General features: G+C 34.4%; 1 protein-coding gene across 1 annotated transcript; it reads left to right on the top strand.

Annotated features, from left to right (window-relative positions):
* The first annotated feature begins 200 nt into the window (after window positions 1-200).
* LOC134282041 (uncharacterized) lies at window positions 201-6,758 on the top strand. Its single transcript, XM_062764476.1, has 4 exons — window positions 201-296; window positions 4,039-5,202; window positions 5,666-5,714; window positions 5,952-6,758. Exons 1-4 carry the CDS (start codon window positions 216-218, stop codon window positions 6,515-6,517), a joined length of 1,860 nt encoding a protein of 619 aa, XP_062620460.1. The 5' UTR covers window positions 201-215; the 3' UTR covers window positions 6,518-6,758.
* The last annotated feature ends 6,673 nt before the right edge of the window (window positions 6,759-13,431 follow it).

The following is a 13,431-nucleotide window of genomic DNA, read 5'->3' as shown; positions in this document are numbered from 1 at the left end:
TGACTATTTTTGGGTCGATTTAAGTCTAGGATAACTACATATTGGAAGTACAGGTAAGAAATGATAATAAAATGGTCATGGGTAGAAAAAATAATTACTTTCTTTCTGACTGACCAATAATATTGTAATGGAGGATGAATGGAAGATGTAACATGGTATGAATAAGTATATTTCTACATTTTATATCATTTCCACTAGATTACCTTGAGTTCTGGATGAAGTCTCTTCACCAATACAGCAATGAGAAGGCTCCTGTTATCCTGGTCGCTACACACAGTGAGAACAAAACTCCAAAGGTATTTTACTTATTTACATTAGCTTTATTCAACCAAAGGTCCAAGTATCTGTTTTGGATCAAAGAATGTATATTGTTTGTTTATTTTGAGAAATACAATTATATCATATAAAACTAAGAAATTTCCTATTTCAAGTAAATAGCATATGTACATGTAACTCCGAATTGAACCATAAGCTGTCATATTGTTCATTGCTTAAAGAAGTGAGTTTTTGTAGACACCTCTTTCATCAGCTGTAATATAACAGTTATTCACATTCAATTCAAATCTTTTTGCTCATCTGAGCCAAAGAAATATATGGGGTTCTTTATCATCTTCTTAAGAATAGCAAAGCCATGATTGGTAATGGGACTACTTTTGGATTTAAACTTTTCAATATTAAATTAATTTCTTCTTTTTCCTAGCCACAGTGCTAAGGTGAGCGATGTGGCCTATGGGCCTTTTGTTTTTAGCTCACCTGAGTGGAAGGATCCAATGAGCTTTTTTGATCACATTTGGTCTGTAGTCTGTCAGTCTTTAAACTTTTCACATTTTCATCTTCTTCTCAAGAACGACAGGGCCAATTTTAACCATACTTCTATAGTATTCTTGGGTGATGGGGAGTTTAAATTATTAAAAATGAGAGGCCAAGTCCCCTTCCATGGGCAGATAATCAAGAAAGACAAAAATAGGAAGGGGTCATTAAAAATCTTCTTCTCAAGAACCATTGTGCAAGAAAAGCTGAAACTTATGTGGAAGCATCCTGGGGTAGTGTAGTCTAGATTCAAAATTTGTAAAAATCATGACCCCTGTGGGTAGGGCGTGCCACAATAGGGAATCCAAGTTTTTCATTTTTCATAGAAATATATGGAGAAAAATCTTTAACAATCTTATTTTCAAGAACCATTTGGGTCAGAAAGACTGAAACTTATGTGGAAGCATACTTGGGTAGGGAAGAATCTTAATTGTTAAGTTAATGATCCCTGGGGGTAGGGTGGGGCCAAAAAAGGGAATCCAAGTTTTAAATAGAAATACACAGGAAAAATATTTAAAAATCTTCTTCTCAAGATCCACTGGGTCAGAAAAGTTAAAACTTATGTGGAAGCATCCTGGCCATTCCTGGGGTATAAAAATCATGACCCCCTTGGTAGGATTGGGCCACAATAGGGCATCCAAGTTTACTTAGAAATAAATAGGAGAAATCTTCTTCTCGAGAACCACTGGAAAGCTTAAACCTATGTGGAAGCATCCTGGGGTTATGTTGATTCTAAAATATTAAAATCAAGATGGGGTGGTGGTGGTTAGGGGGGGGGGGGGGGTTAGGGTGTTACAATAGATATAAGAAGTAGGGAAATCTGGGAAAGAACTGCATCACTAAAGTTACTCAGGTGAGCAAGGTGGCCCATGGGCCTTTTTTTCCAGATAAGATGCCTTTGGGCTCGGTGAATATTGATTGATTGTATATTGTTTAATGTTATGCCGGTAAAGGGCTTCAAATTTAGACCTATACTCAGAACTCAGGGCCATTGAGCATTGAGGGTTCCTTATCGTGCCAGCGCCTAACATGACACGGGACCTACGTTTTTAAGGTCATATCCGAAAGACTTGAATATTGTACTCTTCAGATGGCCAAATCATTGTATTGACTTTAAAAAACAACAATAATTGTTTTATTATATGATTCACTGATAAAATGATGCAGGTCATTACTGTTTTGAATTTAACTAAGTCCCAGTCAAATACAAGAGAGTAAGAGATGTAAATAAACCTATATATTTTAAATCCACTTAGATACGTATTGTGTAAGAAACAATATATATATTTCTTACAAAATTTGAAATGTTTTATCAATTTTAGTTGCCATGAAAAAAAATATAATGTCAGTCTTTTTTATAGGATAGATTTTGAAATGTAGGAGTATTATCTGGGAAAACTGACTGCCAAAAAGTAAAATTTGTTGTTTGGCAGTTAAAAATTGTGTCTTTTGACTAGCATTATGGGGGTTGATTTGATAGAAAACTGAAAATGATAAACTAATTGAATTTCTCATTTGCATTATATTAGGATTTCTTTGTATGAGTTCTTACTGGCTCAAAGATAATATAAATATTTTAATTCCCCGCTGTGTTTCCTTGACATTAAAATTCATTCTGAATGAAAGATTCTGATATTCAAGTCAGATTATTTTTACATCGTACTATAAATTATATAATTATGATTTATGTATTTCTCATTAAAATTTCATTAATCATGCTGAACAAAGTCGAAATTGTTAAATTACGATGCATTAAATGATAATTTTTAGCTCTACTGGTCAGAGACCGGAAGAGCTTTTGCGATAGTAAGGTGTCCGTCGTCCGTCCGTCTAGCTGTCTGTCTGTCTGTCAATTTAAACAATTTTTTTCAACAATGCTACTCCTCCGAAAGCTTTGGTGAAATCTTATAAAACGATTTTTGATTTTAATATACTTGGCACACAAGTTGACTACACTAAGATACATAATGGTGTTGCCATTGTTACTAAAAATAGAATTTTCTGTGAAATTCCTTGAAAACTCTACTCCTTCTACTGTTTTGGTCTGAATTTAATATAATTTGGCACACAAGTAGACTACGCAAAGATACATAAAATGGTGCATTGGTTTTTGATTTCCATAAAAAATGTTGCCATGGTTGCTGAAAATAGAATTTTCTGTGAAATTCCTTTAAAATGCTTCTCCTTCTACGGTTTTGGTGTGATTTCAATATAACTTGTCACACAAGTAGACTACACCATGATATATAAAATATTGCATTGGATTTTAATTTTGTTGAACAGTTTTGCCATGGTTACTAAAATAGAATTTTCTGTGAAATTCCTTTAAAACCTTACTCCTTCTACAGTTTTCGTTGGATTTCAATATTATTTGGCACACAAGTAGACTGCACTAAGATACATAAAAGAGAGCATCTGTTTTTGATTTCGATGAACAGTGTTGCCATGGTTACTTAAAATACCATTTTCTGTGAAATTCCTTTAAAACGCTACTCCTCCAACAATTTTGGCCTGATTTCAATATAACTTGGCACACAAGTAAACTGCACTAAGATACATATAATAGTGCATCGGTTTTGATTTTGATGAACAGTGTTGCCATTGTTACTAAAGATAGAATTGTCTGTGAAATTCCTTTAAAACGCTATACCTTCTGCAGTTTTGCTCTGATGGCAATGGATTCTTTTCTCATCCTTTGTTATAAGTACAAACCAGTAGAGCTACAGTCTCGACAGAGACTTTTGGTTACTTTTAATACCGGTTAACTTTAACCAAGTACAAACAAGTTACTGATTTTCAAAATCTGATTTTGCTATACTGTGCAAGAAACCTTTAAAATCGACTCATCAAATAGATCTGAAAGAAACAAAATTATTTTTGAAATATTTCTTTCTGTTCTTTTTAGGTCACATTGGTAAACAAGTGACCTACTGCTATCTGTTTGCGTCCGTCATTATGAGTAGTCCGTTGTCGGTGACATATGAACATTTTCAGCTTCCTCTCTGCAACTGCTCAACAAGAGTTTCAACCAATCTTGACATAAATCGTATACATGTAATGGGGAACAAAATCTGTGAATTTCAAGGTCCCTGCCCCCCTGGGCCTGAGGGATAGGGTCAAAACCATTCAAATCAATGCAATCTTAAGATGTCACAGATTTTCAAAACAGCCCTTGTACAACTGTTTACATGATATATGAATAGCCTTTAATTCAATTATTATTTGTAGGAGAAAATGGTGTTCTTTCGTGAAATATGGAAGACTCTGGAATTAAAGGACAAATCTTTACACAGGCATCTTCAATTAAAGAGGCAGTTTTCAATTGGATTCCATGACAATGAATCCATTGGACAAATAAAGCAGTCAATAGTTGATGTTGTCCAGAACTTGGATCACTGGGGAGAAGTACTTCCACGCTCGTGGGTCATGTTTGAAAAATTCTTCCAAGAAAAGAAATCCCAAAGGATAATAAAAAAAGAGTCATTGCTGGCCTTCAATGATTCATTGCCAGAGGGAATAAAGCTCCAAACAGTTGATGACATTCATGTCATGCTCCAGTTTTTTCACGACCTCAAAGAAATTTTATACTTCAACCAAAACTTACTCGGTAATGTAATTATTGTTGATGTTCAGTGGTTTGCAGATGCGTTTAAAAATGTCATAACAGACAAAAACCACGCAGAAGAGGATTTATTTGAGTTTGCTTCAGACTGGGATAAATTTGATGAAACTGGAGAACTGAACGACACTTTGCTGTCAGCTATTTGGAAACTGAACAATAACGGATACCTTGAACAGAAGGAGGATATCATGTTATACATGGAGAAGCTAGGGTTATTAGCTAAGATGAATAACATGAAATGGTATGTTCCGTGTATGAACAAAAAACAATTTCCGAAAGATCGCTTCACTTCATACCCATCATCATCCATTCTTTGTTACGCATTCAATGTACTTCCGGCAGGAATATACCAGCGCCTTATAGCAAGTTGTTTGCAAATCCCTTGGAAACCTGCTTCATCCAGAGATGGGCCATTCATTTACCAGACGGCAGCAGTATTTCTATTTGAGAAACATAACATTCTGCTTGGAATGACTCCAACAGATATTCAGTTACAGGTGTTTAATACGGAGGGAGAAGTTGACGTGTCAACATGCCTAGCAGTCAAAAAAGAAATTGACAATATGCTGAGTATCCTTTCCAGAACATTCCAAGCAGACTTCAAATTTCAGCTAGCGTTCAAGTGCAAAGCTTCTGGATTTTGTGATGGCCAAGAAAGTAGTGTGATTAATGAGGATGAGTTTTCAGGGCCAGGTTTCCAGTGTCTTTCCTGCCCAGAAGAGAAAATGCATTTTATTAACACAAAAGACATTATCAAATATTGGAAAGAGGCAAGATTAGATCTTTACCAGAGATGATTTATTAAATAATGATTTCTTAAATAAAGGACTTATGTCAAGAAAATATTTGATATATCCAATGTCCAAATTTTTTCAAGGATCAGACAAACTTTATTTAGAGAAATATGTCTTTCTTTAATACCTGTGCATATACCAAGCCATATGATAAACAGACTAAAATATTAATTAAAGACCTCAGTTGATCATTGACCATATAATGACATGTTTAACTTGTACATTTTAAATTCAGTAGCAACAAAAGCAAAAAAAAAAAAAAAAAAAAAAAATCCGCGTATTTAGAATTCATATTTTGTTTGTTTGTTTTTTTTTTTTGTTTTTAAACAGATGAAAATTCTAAATAATGTGCAAAATACTTAAACGATACCATTTCATTCATCTATTTTAAATACACAATGAAAATTGTTACTTAAAATATTCTTCATTTTTAAAACAGGAATGCCACCCTGAGGGTACAGGTCATGAAGATACAGATCTTAATCCAAGTATGCAAATTGATATTCTTAGCTACATCATTTAAAACCAAATCATAATATACTTTCACATGAGCTTACAATATCATGCTGTAAGTTTGGACATTATGGTGTATTAAAGAGTCAAGCAAACATAATTTATGTACTGTGCAGTTGTGCAATAATGTTTATGATAGGATAAAAAATTTTAATGATAAAATGTATGCCATTAAGAATATGTTGCGCTCATAGCATTATATTACATTTCAGCTCTAGAACAGATTCTAAATGCTGTTTCAAGAAAAATCCGAGGTATAGGAATCAGTCTTTTGGAGGGTCTGTTTGAAGTCAATTTGGATCTCTCCCCTACTCTCAGTTTTGAGGAGAAAGTATTTAGAATTTTGTACCAATGGAAATCCAAGAATGCACACATTGATCACTTGCGAGAATTAGAGAGCATTCTACAGAGAGAAGGCCAAGGACAAGCTGCCGAATATATTAGAACATTTGACATCACAGACGTGGATTGCAGTAATGTGGCTAGTCCTGATCAGACCGTTTCATCAGCAGAATTCAAACTTCTATCTGAATATCTCCCAAAAGACTTTACTCATTTTGTTCGGTTTTTAGGGCTTCCTCAAAGATATATCGAACAAATGGAAGCAGATGGTTTGAAGATACAGGATAAAATATATAAATCACTTACAATGATACTGGAGAAATGCCACTGCATGCTTAACCGAAAGAGGATTTGCAATGCATTGACATTTATAGACAGAAATGATGTGATAGTTGAACTTGGATGGATATCACGCAAAAGAAAAAGGGATGATTGATGTGGAAACCAAAAGTGTATTATTGATTCTTAAAGATGTGCTTGTTCAATCTTTTCATTGAAAATGTAAATGGACAAAACATTCATTTAACAAGTCGGTATTATGTTATTTGTTCCTTAAAAATCAATTGTCCATATTTGAGAAATGTTTCAAACTTACTATTATCTGGAGTAGAATTCATTTCTCGTGCAGACAACGTTTGTAATTTTATAATTTTTTTTTTGTATTTTGAATTGTTTCCATGATTAGTGCATAAAATTTGAAAGCATGTGAAATAGTTCAAAAATAATATGATAATAATATGTGTACAGCAAAATTTAGTTACTTAGAACGAACACGGATATAGCGAATTTACGGATATAGCGAAGTCATCTTGGATCCCCAGCTTTATGAATTTAATGAATTCCTTATATAGTTACAACGAATTACGGATATATATAAGTAATTTCATAGGTCCCTGTGACTTTGTTATAACCGAGTGTTACTGTATTCATTTGTTACTGCAAATTTAGTTACTTAGTAATATTTTTAAAAAATCAGATACTTATAATCCTCATAAGCTTTGCTTCAATAGGAATTGTAATTACATGTAACACACTCATTTTTGTACGTTCTAACAAAAATGATCATGTTTCGTCATAAGAAAATTAACGTATATTTACCTGGTTTTTGTTTGTTTGATTACGCCGGAACATTCAATTTTTTGTGGGATTTAGTGCATATAGTGTATATAGGATCTCTAATGATTTTTAGTTGGATATAATATTAGTTAACAAGTTGTGTGTTTTAGCTTACCTGAGCCGAAGGCTCAATTGAGCTTTTCCGATTACATTTTGTCCGTCAACCGTCCGTCCGTAAACTTTTTACATTTCGACTTCTTCTCAAGAATTACTGAACTAATTTCAACAAAACTTTGTACAAAACATTCTTGGGTGAAGGGAAATTGAAATTACTGTAGAAGTACTTTTTCCCACGTGGTATCATTTTTACGCTATGCACGCGGTCACAGATTTTCCGCTGATATTCGACCAATTGTACTTAATATAAATGTAAGGCATTTAATGTTAGACTGAGAAATCTGTGTAATTTTCAACCCGTGTATTAAACAAAAATTGAGATTTCGCCAAATTATGACCCTGTGGAAAAAAATACGTCTACAGTATTAAAATGATGGGCCAGGTCCTCTCACTAGGGGAGATAATTTAGAAGAGACAAAAATAGGATTGGGTCATTAAAAAATCTCAAGAACCAGAGGACCAGAAAAACTGAAACCTATGTGGAGACATCCTGGGGTAGTGTAGATTCTACATTGTTCAAATCATGACCCTTTGAGGCTAGGCGGGGCCACAATGGGGAATCAAAGTTTTACATAGAAATATATAGGGAAAATCTTCTTGTCAAGAACCACTGTGCCAGAAAAGCTGAAACTTATGTCGTTCAAATTATGACCCCTGGGGGTTAGGCGGTTCCGAAATTTCCTTTTTTAGGTCACCTGAGTAAACTCAGGAGACCTATTGCTATCTGTTTTCGTCCGTAGTCGTGCGTCGTCCGTCGTGCGTCGTGTGTTTACATTTGAACATTTTCAGTTTCTACTCTGCAACCACTGAACCAATTTCAACCAAATTTGGCACAAAGCATCTATGGGTGAAGGGGAACAAAAATTGTGAATTTCATGATCCCTGCCCCCCTGGGGCCTGAGAGGTGGGGCCAAAACCACGAAAATTAATGCAATCTTTAAAAATCTTCTTTTTTACTCCTGGACATTAAGCAGACAAACTGTTTGCATGATTGTAATTAGCATTGAGTCCTCTACCATAATTGTGAAATTCATGGCCCTGGGGTCAGGGGTTCTAGTGCTAGGGCGGGGCTAAATAAGTATATAGAGAAAATGCATTATTTCTTTGAAAATCTTCTTCTCTGCTCCCGGGTATTAAATAAACCAACTAAGTACATAGTTATGATGAGCAAGAGTGCCTCTATAAAAATTGTGAATTTTATGGCCCAAGGGTCAGGGGTTCTGGTGTTAGGGTGGGGCTCCTATTGATTATATATAGTGAAAATACATGATTTCTTTGAAAATCTTCTTCTCTGCCCCTGGGTATTATATAAACTAACTAAGTGCATAGTTATGATGAACAAGAGTGCCTCTACCAAAATTGTGAATTTTAATGCCCCAGGGTCAAGGGTTCTGGTTTTAGGGAGGGTGGGTCTATATTGATTATATAGTGAAATACATGAATTCTTTGAAAATCTTTTCTCTGCTCCTATGCATTTAATAAACTAACTAAGTGCATAGTTGTGACTGAGCAAGAATTCCTTATCTAAAATTATGAATTTTAGGGCCCCAGGGTCAGGGGTTCTGGTGTTAGGGCAGGGCTCTATTGATTATATAGTGAAAATACATTAAATCTTTGAAAATTTTCTTCTCTGTCTCTGGGTATGAAGCAGATGAACTACCTATAAAGTTATGATGAGCAAAAGCCCTAATCATGCAGAATTTTGAATTTCAAGGCCCCAGGGTCAGGGGTGGGAGGGACTCTACTTATAAAAATCTGATACTGAAAATGAATTATTTTGAAATCTGCGCCTTTGTATTTATAAACATTTATTTATTTTTTTGATAGGCAATTTTAAGGGTGCCTTTTTAAAATTCGTGCAATGTGAGGACCTAGGGTCAGGGGTTTATGTCACAGTGTTAGGGGCACTACTGATTATTGCTGAATATTACTGATTAGTTGGAGTGCATTTTTGTTCCCCTACCCTGCGTATGGGTATTCAGTAAACAAGCTAAGCAACTGCTAAGTGTATTGTTATGATGATCAATGGTGGCTCTTTCAAAATTGTGAATGCCATATGGCATCTGGATTAAAACATGAATCAAATTCAACAACTGGAAAGCGTTGTTGCATTATGCTCAGGTGACCTATAAGGCCCGTGGGCCTCTTGTTTTAATAAAACCATGTTTATTTGACTCTCCGTCCTCCTGTAATTACAAGTACCAATAAATTCACGTCATCTTATCCATGATAAGTAATTTTTATCTTATAGACTTATTTGAGGATATAAAAGAAAATATTAATTTCAATTGTTAAGATCTTATATCATTGAATAACAGATAAGACCCTATCATCATGAATGTTAAAACGATAATTAACGTCATTGGCAAGGCAAGTTTTTGTTTGTTTGAGTACAACTTCGGATTTTAATTGGTAGCGAAAAATTTTATATAGTGAAGTTATACTAAGTGATTTCAAATTGTTTGTATTTATTTCACCTGGAAATCGGACACATTCTCCACAAGGTAAAGAAGTGTTACATTGTAAAAAATGGATTACAATCTTTTCGAATTCCATTCTTGAGAACCACTTGCTTCATATCTAAAAGCTTTCCATTACCGCTAACTCAGGTTGTAAACATATCAAACCAAGGCACTCTTTACAATGCAGCGGTATTACGATGTAATCAATATTTTTAGTGAGAATTTAAGGAAATATTTCTCAAGACTTTCCTTTCGACAACCATCGACTTTCCTTTCGACAACCACCGGCAAGGAAGGATTTAACTCTGTAAAAATAGTAGCTTTGGGATAATTTTCGGGTATTGCGACAAAGATTTTACATAGGATATCACAAACACACAATCATAAACATAGACAACCTTGTAATAGATGTTAGAAATATTGTATATTGTCAATTCATGGTCCCTCATGTAAAACAGAACTGAAGTTTAAAATAAAATAAACCTATCAAAAATTCTGAAATATCTGTTGTCAGGAATTCTGCGATGGTGCAAAGTCGATAATCGGTAAGATTTTTTACTAAATGGTTTTACATGTAATGACTCCAGGCAAAAAGCTGTTCTGATTGCAGTTATGTCTTATACTCAAATTATAATTCAAATTTTCAATGATTCGATTTTAAATCATGAAAACATGAAATACTTACTTCATGAACTGAATACTTGTTTCATATATATGAAGCTATTATGTATTCTGCATGCCTTGTTAACAATCTTTCTATTATATTTTTGTATGGGCTACAAGTATACGGAAAATTGTTGAATATGTACTAAAAAGATACTGATCATTTGAATCATTGAGTATGAATTTTTTCTTTAGATATCATGTATAATACAGTATTAGGGTCATTTACAGTAAAACTCGTTTAGTGCGAACACTGATAAAGCGAATTCACGGACAAAGCGAAATTTTTCTGGGTCCCTAGCAAAATTTTTAACAAATCTTAATTAAAATTTACAATTATAACGAACTCCCATATAAGGAATTTACCGATATACCGAACTAATTTAGAATCCCGTTGAGGTTAAATATAACAAAATTTATATCTTTTTGATGAACTTTAAAAGATTATAAAAATGGATAAATTGAACTGACTTTATTTCCCTTTAGCATTTGTATATAAAATACACTTCATAATTAAACCTTAGTTATCGAAGATACATGTATGTTTTGTAATATTTGCTTCCCTAACAAATTAAGTAGTAATACTTGAAAGGAAACATACATATTGCGAATTCGCTATAATGCTTGTACGAATGCGTTATATGGTTATAACGAATAACGGATAAAGCAAATTAAATTCACAGGTCCTAAGGACTTCGCTATAACCGAGTTTTACTGTATAAGGTTACTTTGTTTTTTTATCAATAAATAAGATAAATTTTCACTCATCGTATTTTCCAATTTGCTCTTCGTAATGAGAGCTATAGGTTTTTAGTTCTTCTGAGTCAAATGCTCAAAGAGCTAATACTCTGGCCATTTGTGCTGTGTGCGTAAATTTTTTGAATATGGGCCATAACTCAAGAACCCCTTGGCCAATCAGTGTCAAATTTGTCACAGGGTATCCTTGGCCCAAGGGCTACCATTTGTAATAAATAAAGGTTGGGACCTTTAAACAAGGGGAGATAATCAGGAAAACAAAACCAAAATTACTGGTTGCTGAAAAATCTTCTTCTCCAGATCCACAGGGCAGATTTATACCAAACTTACAAACTTGCTAGCTGATGCATCTTAGGACTACACATCATGTTAACTCAAAAGTAGGTCACGTTGACCTATTTTTAGGTCACCTGAGTAAACTCAGGTGATCTATTGCTATCCGTTTTTGTCCGTCGTCGTCCGTCGTCTGTCGTCCGTCGTGCGTTAACATTTAAACATTTTCAGCTTCTTCTCTGAAACCACTGAACCAATTTCAACCAAATTTGGCATATAGCATTTATGGGTGAAGGGGAACAAAAATTGTGAATTTCGTGGTCCCCGCCCCCCTGGGGCCTGGGGGGTGGGGCAAAAACCACTAAAATTAGTGCAATCTTTAAAAATCTTCTTCTTTACTCCCAGACATCAAGCAGTCAAACTGTTGGTATGATTGTAGTCAGCATTGAGTCCTCTACCAAAATTGTGTAATTCATGGCCCAAGGGTAAGGGGTTCTGGTGTTAAGGCGGGGCTCTTAATTGATTATATAGTGAAAATGCATTATTTCTTTGAAAATCTTCTTCTCTGTTCCCGAGTATTAAATAAACTAATTAAGCACATAGTTATGATGAGCAAGAGTGTCTCTACATAAATTGTGAATTTTATGGCCCCAGGGTCAGGGGTTCTGGTGTTAAGGCGGGACTCTATATTGATTATATAATGAAAATGCATTAAATCTTTGAAAATCTTCCTCTCTGCTCCTAGGTATTAAATACACTAATTCAGTAAATAGTTATGATGAACAAGAGTGCCTCTACCAAAATTGTGAAATTCATGGCCCCAGGGTCAGGGGTTCTGGTGTTAGGGCGGGGCTCTATTGTTTATATAGTGAAAATGTATTAAATCTTTGAAAATCTTCTTCTCTGCTCCTAGGTTTTAAATAAACTAACTAAGTAAATAGTTATGATGAACAAGAGTGCCTCTACCAAAATTGTGAAACTCATGGCCCCAGGGTCAGGGGTTCTGGTGTTAGGGCGGGGCTCTATTGATTATATAGTGAAAATCCAATATTTCTTTGAAAATCTTCTTCTCTGCTCCTAGGTTTTAAATAAACTAACTAAGTACATAGTTATGATGAGCAAGAGTGCCTCTACCAAAATTGTGAATTTTATGGCCCCAGGGTCAGGGGTTCTGGTGTTAGGGCGGGGCTCTATTGATTATATAGTGAAAATGCATTATTTCTTTGAAAATCTTCTTCTCTGCTCCTAAGTTTTAAATAAACTAACTAGTACATAGTTATGTTGAGCAAGAGTGCCTCTTCCAAAATTGTGAATGCCTATTAGCATCTAGCTTAAAACATGAAACAAATTCAATCATTTGAAAGTTGTTGCATGATGCTCAGGTGACCTATAAGGCCCGTGGGCCTCTTGTTTTAATTTTGCGGGCAATTGTTGTCAAATTGATTTGAAGGCATATTTTAGACACTTTAAGAAATATGATCATCAAACTTTGTCAGTTGATGCATCTTGGGTCTTATAACTATGTCAATTTAAAAGTAGGTCAATGTGACCTACTTTTTGTACTTTATGACTTATCCTTTTAAAACATTGAATCCCTTTATTTCAGACACTGAGAGGGTGAGATTCATCAAATCTTGTAAGATGCTGCATCTTTGGACATTAAAACATATTTATGAAAAAGTAGGTCACTGCAACGTACTTTTTAATTTTTACAGGTATTTGTTTTTCAATTGTTTAAAAGGTATATTTTGATAATTATCAAAATATGCCTTTTAACCTTCAAATCTGCAGTCATCAATCTTGGTCAGCATATGCATCCTGGAACTTTGAAAAATGTCGACCAAAATGTAGGTCACAGTGACCTCCTTTTGACTTTTTATGGCTTTATTTAAGTATCTTAGGTATTTATTGGCTTGGAATCATCAAACTGTTTCAGTTGATGCATCTTGGGTTTTCGGAGAGT

The sequence above is a fragment of the Saccostrea cucullata genome, unplaced genomic scaffold (assembly GCF_032062105.1).
Source record: "Saccostrea cucullata isolate Sc308-1 unplaced genomic scaffold, CSIRO_AGI_Scuc_v1 ctg5408, whole genome shotgun sequence".
In the NCBI taxonomy this organism is placed as follows: domain Eukaryota; kingdom Metazoa; phylum Mollusca; class Bivalvia; order Ostreida; family Ostreidae; genus Saccostrea; species Saccostrea cuccullata.
The sequence above is the reverse complement of the archived record's forward strand: the minus strand, read 5'-3'. Positions and strand labels throughout refer to the sequence as shown.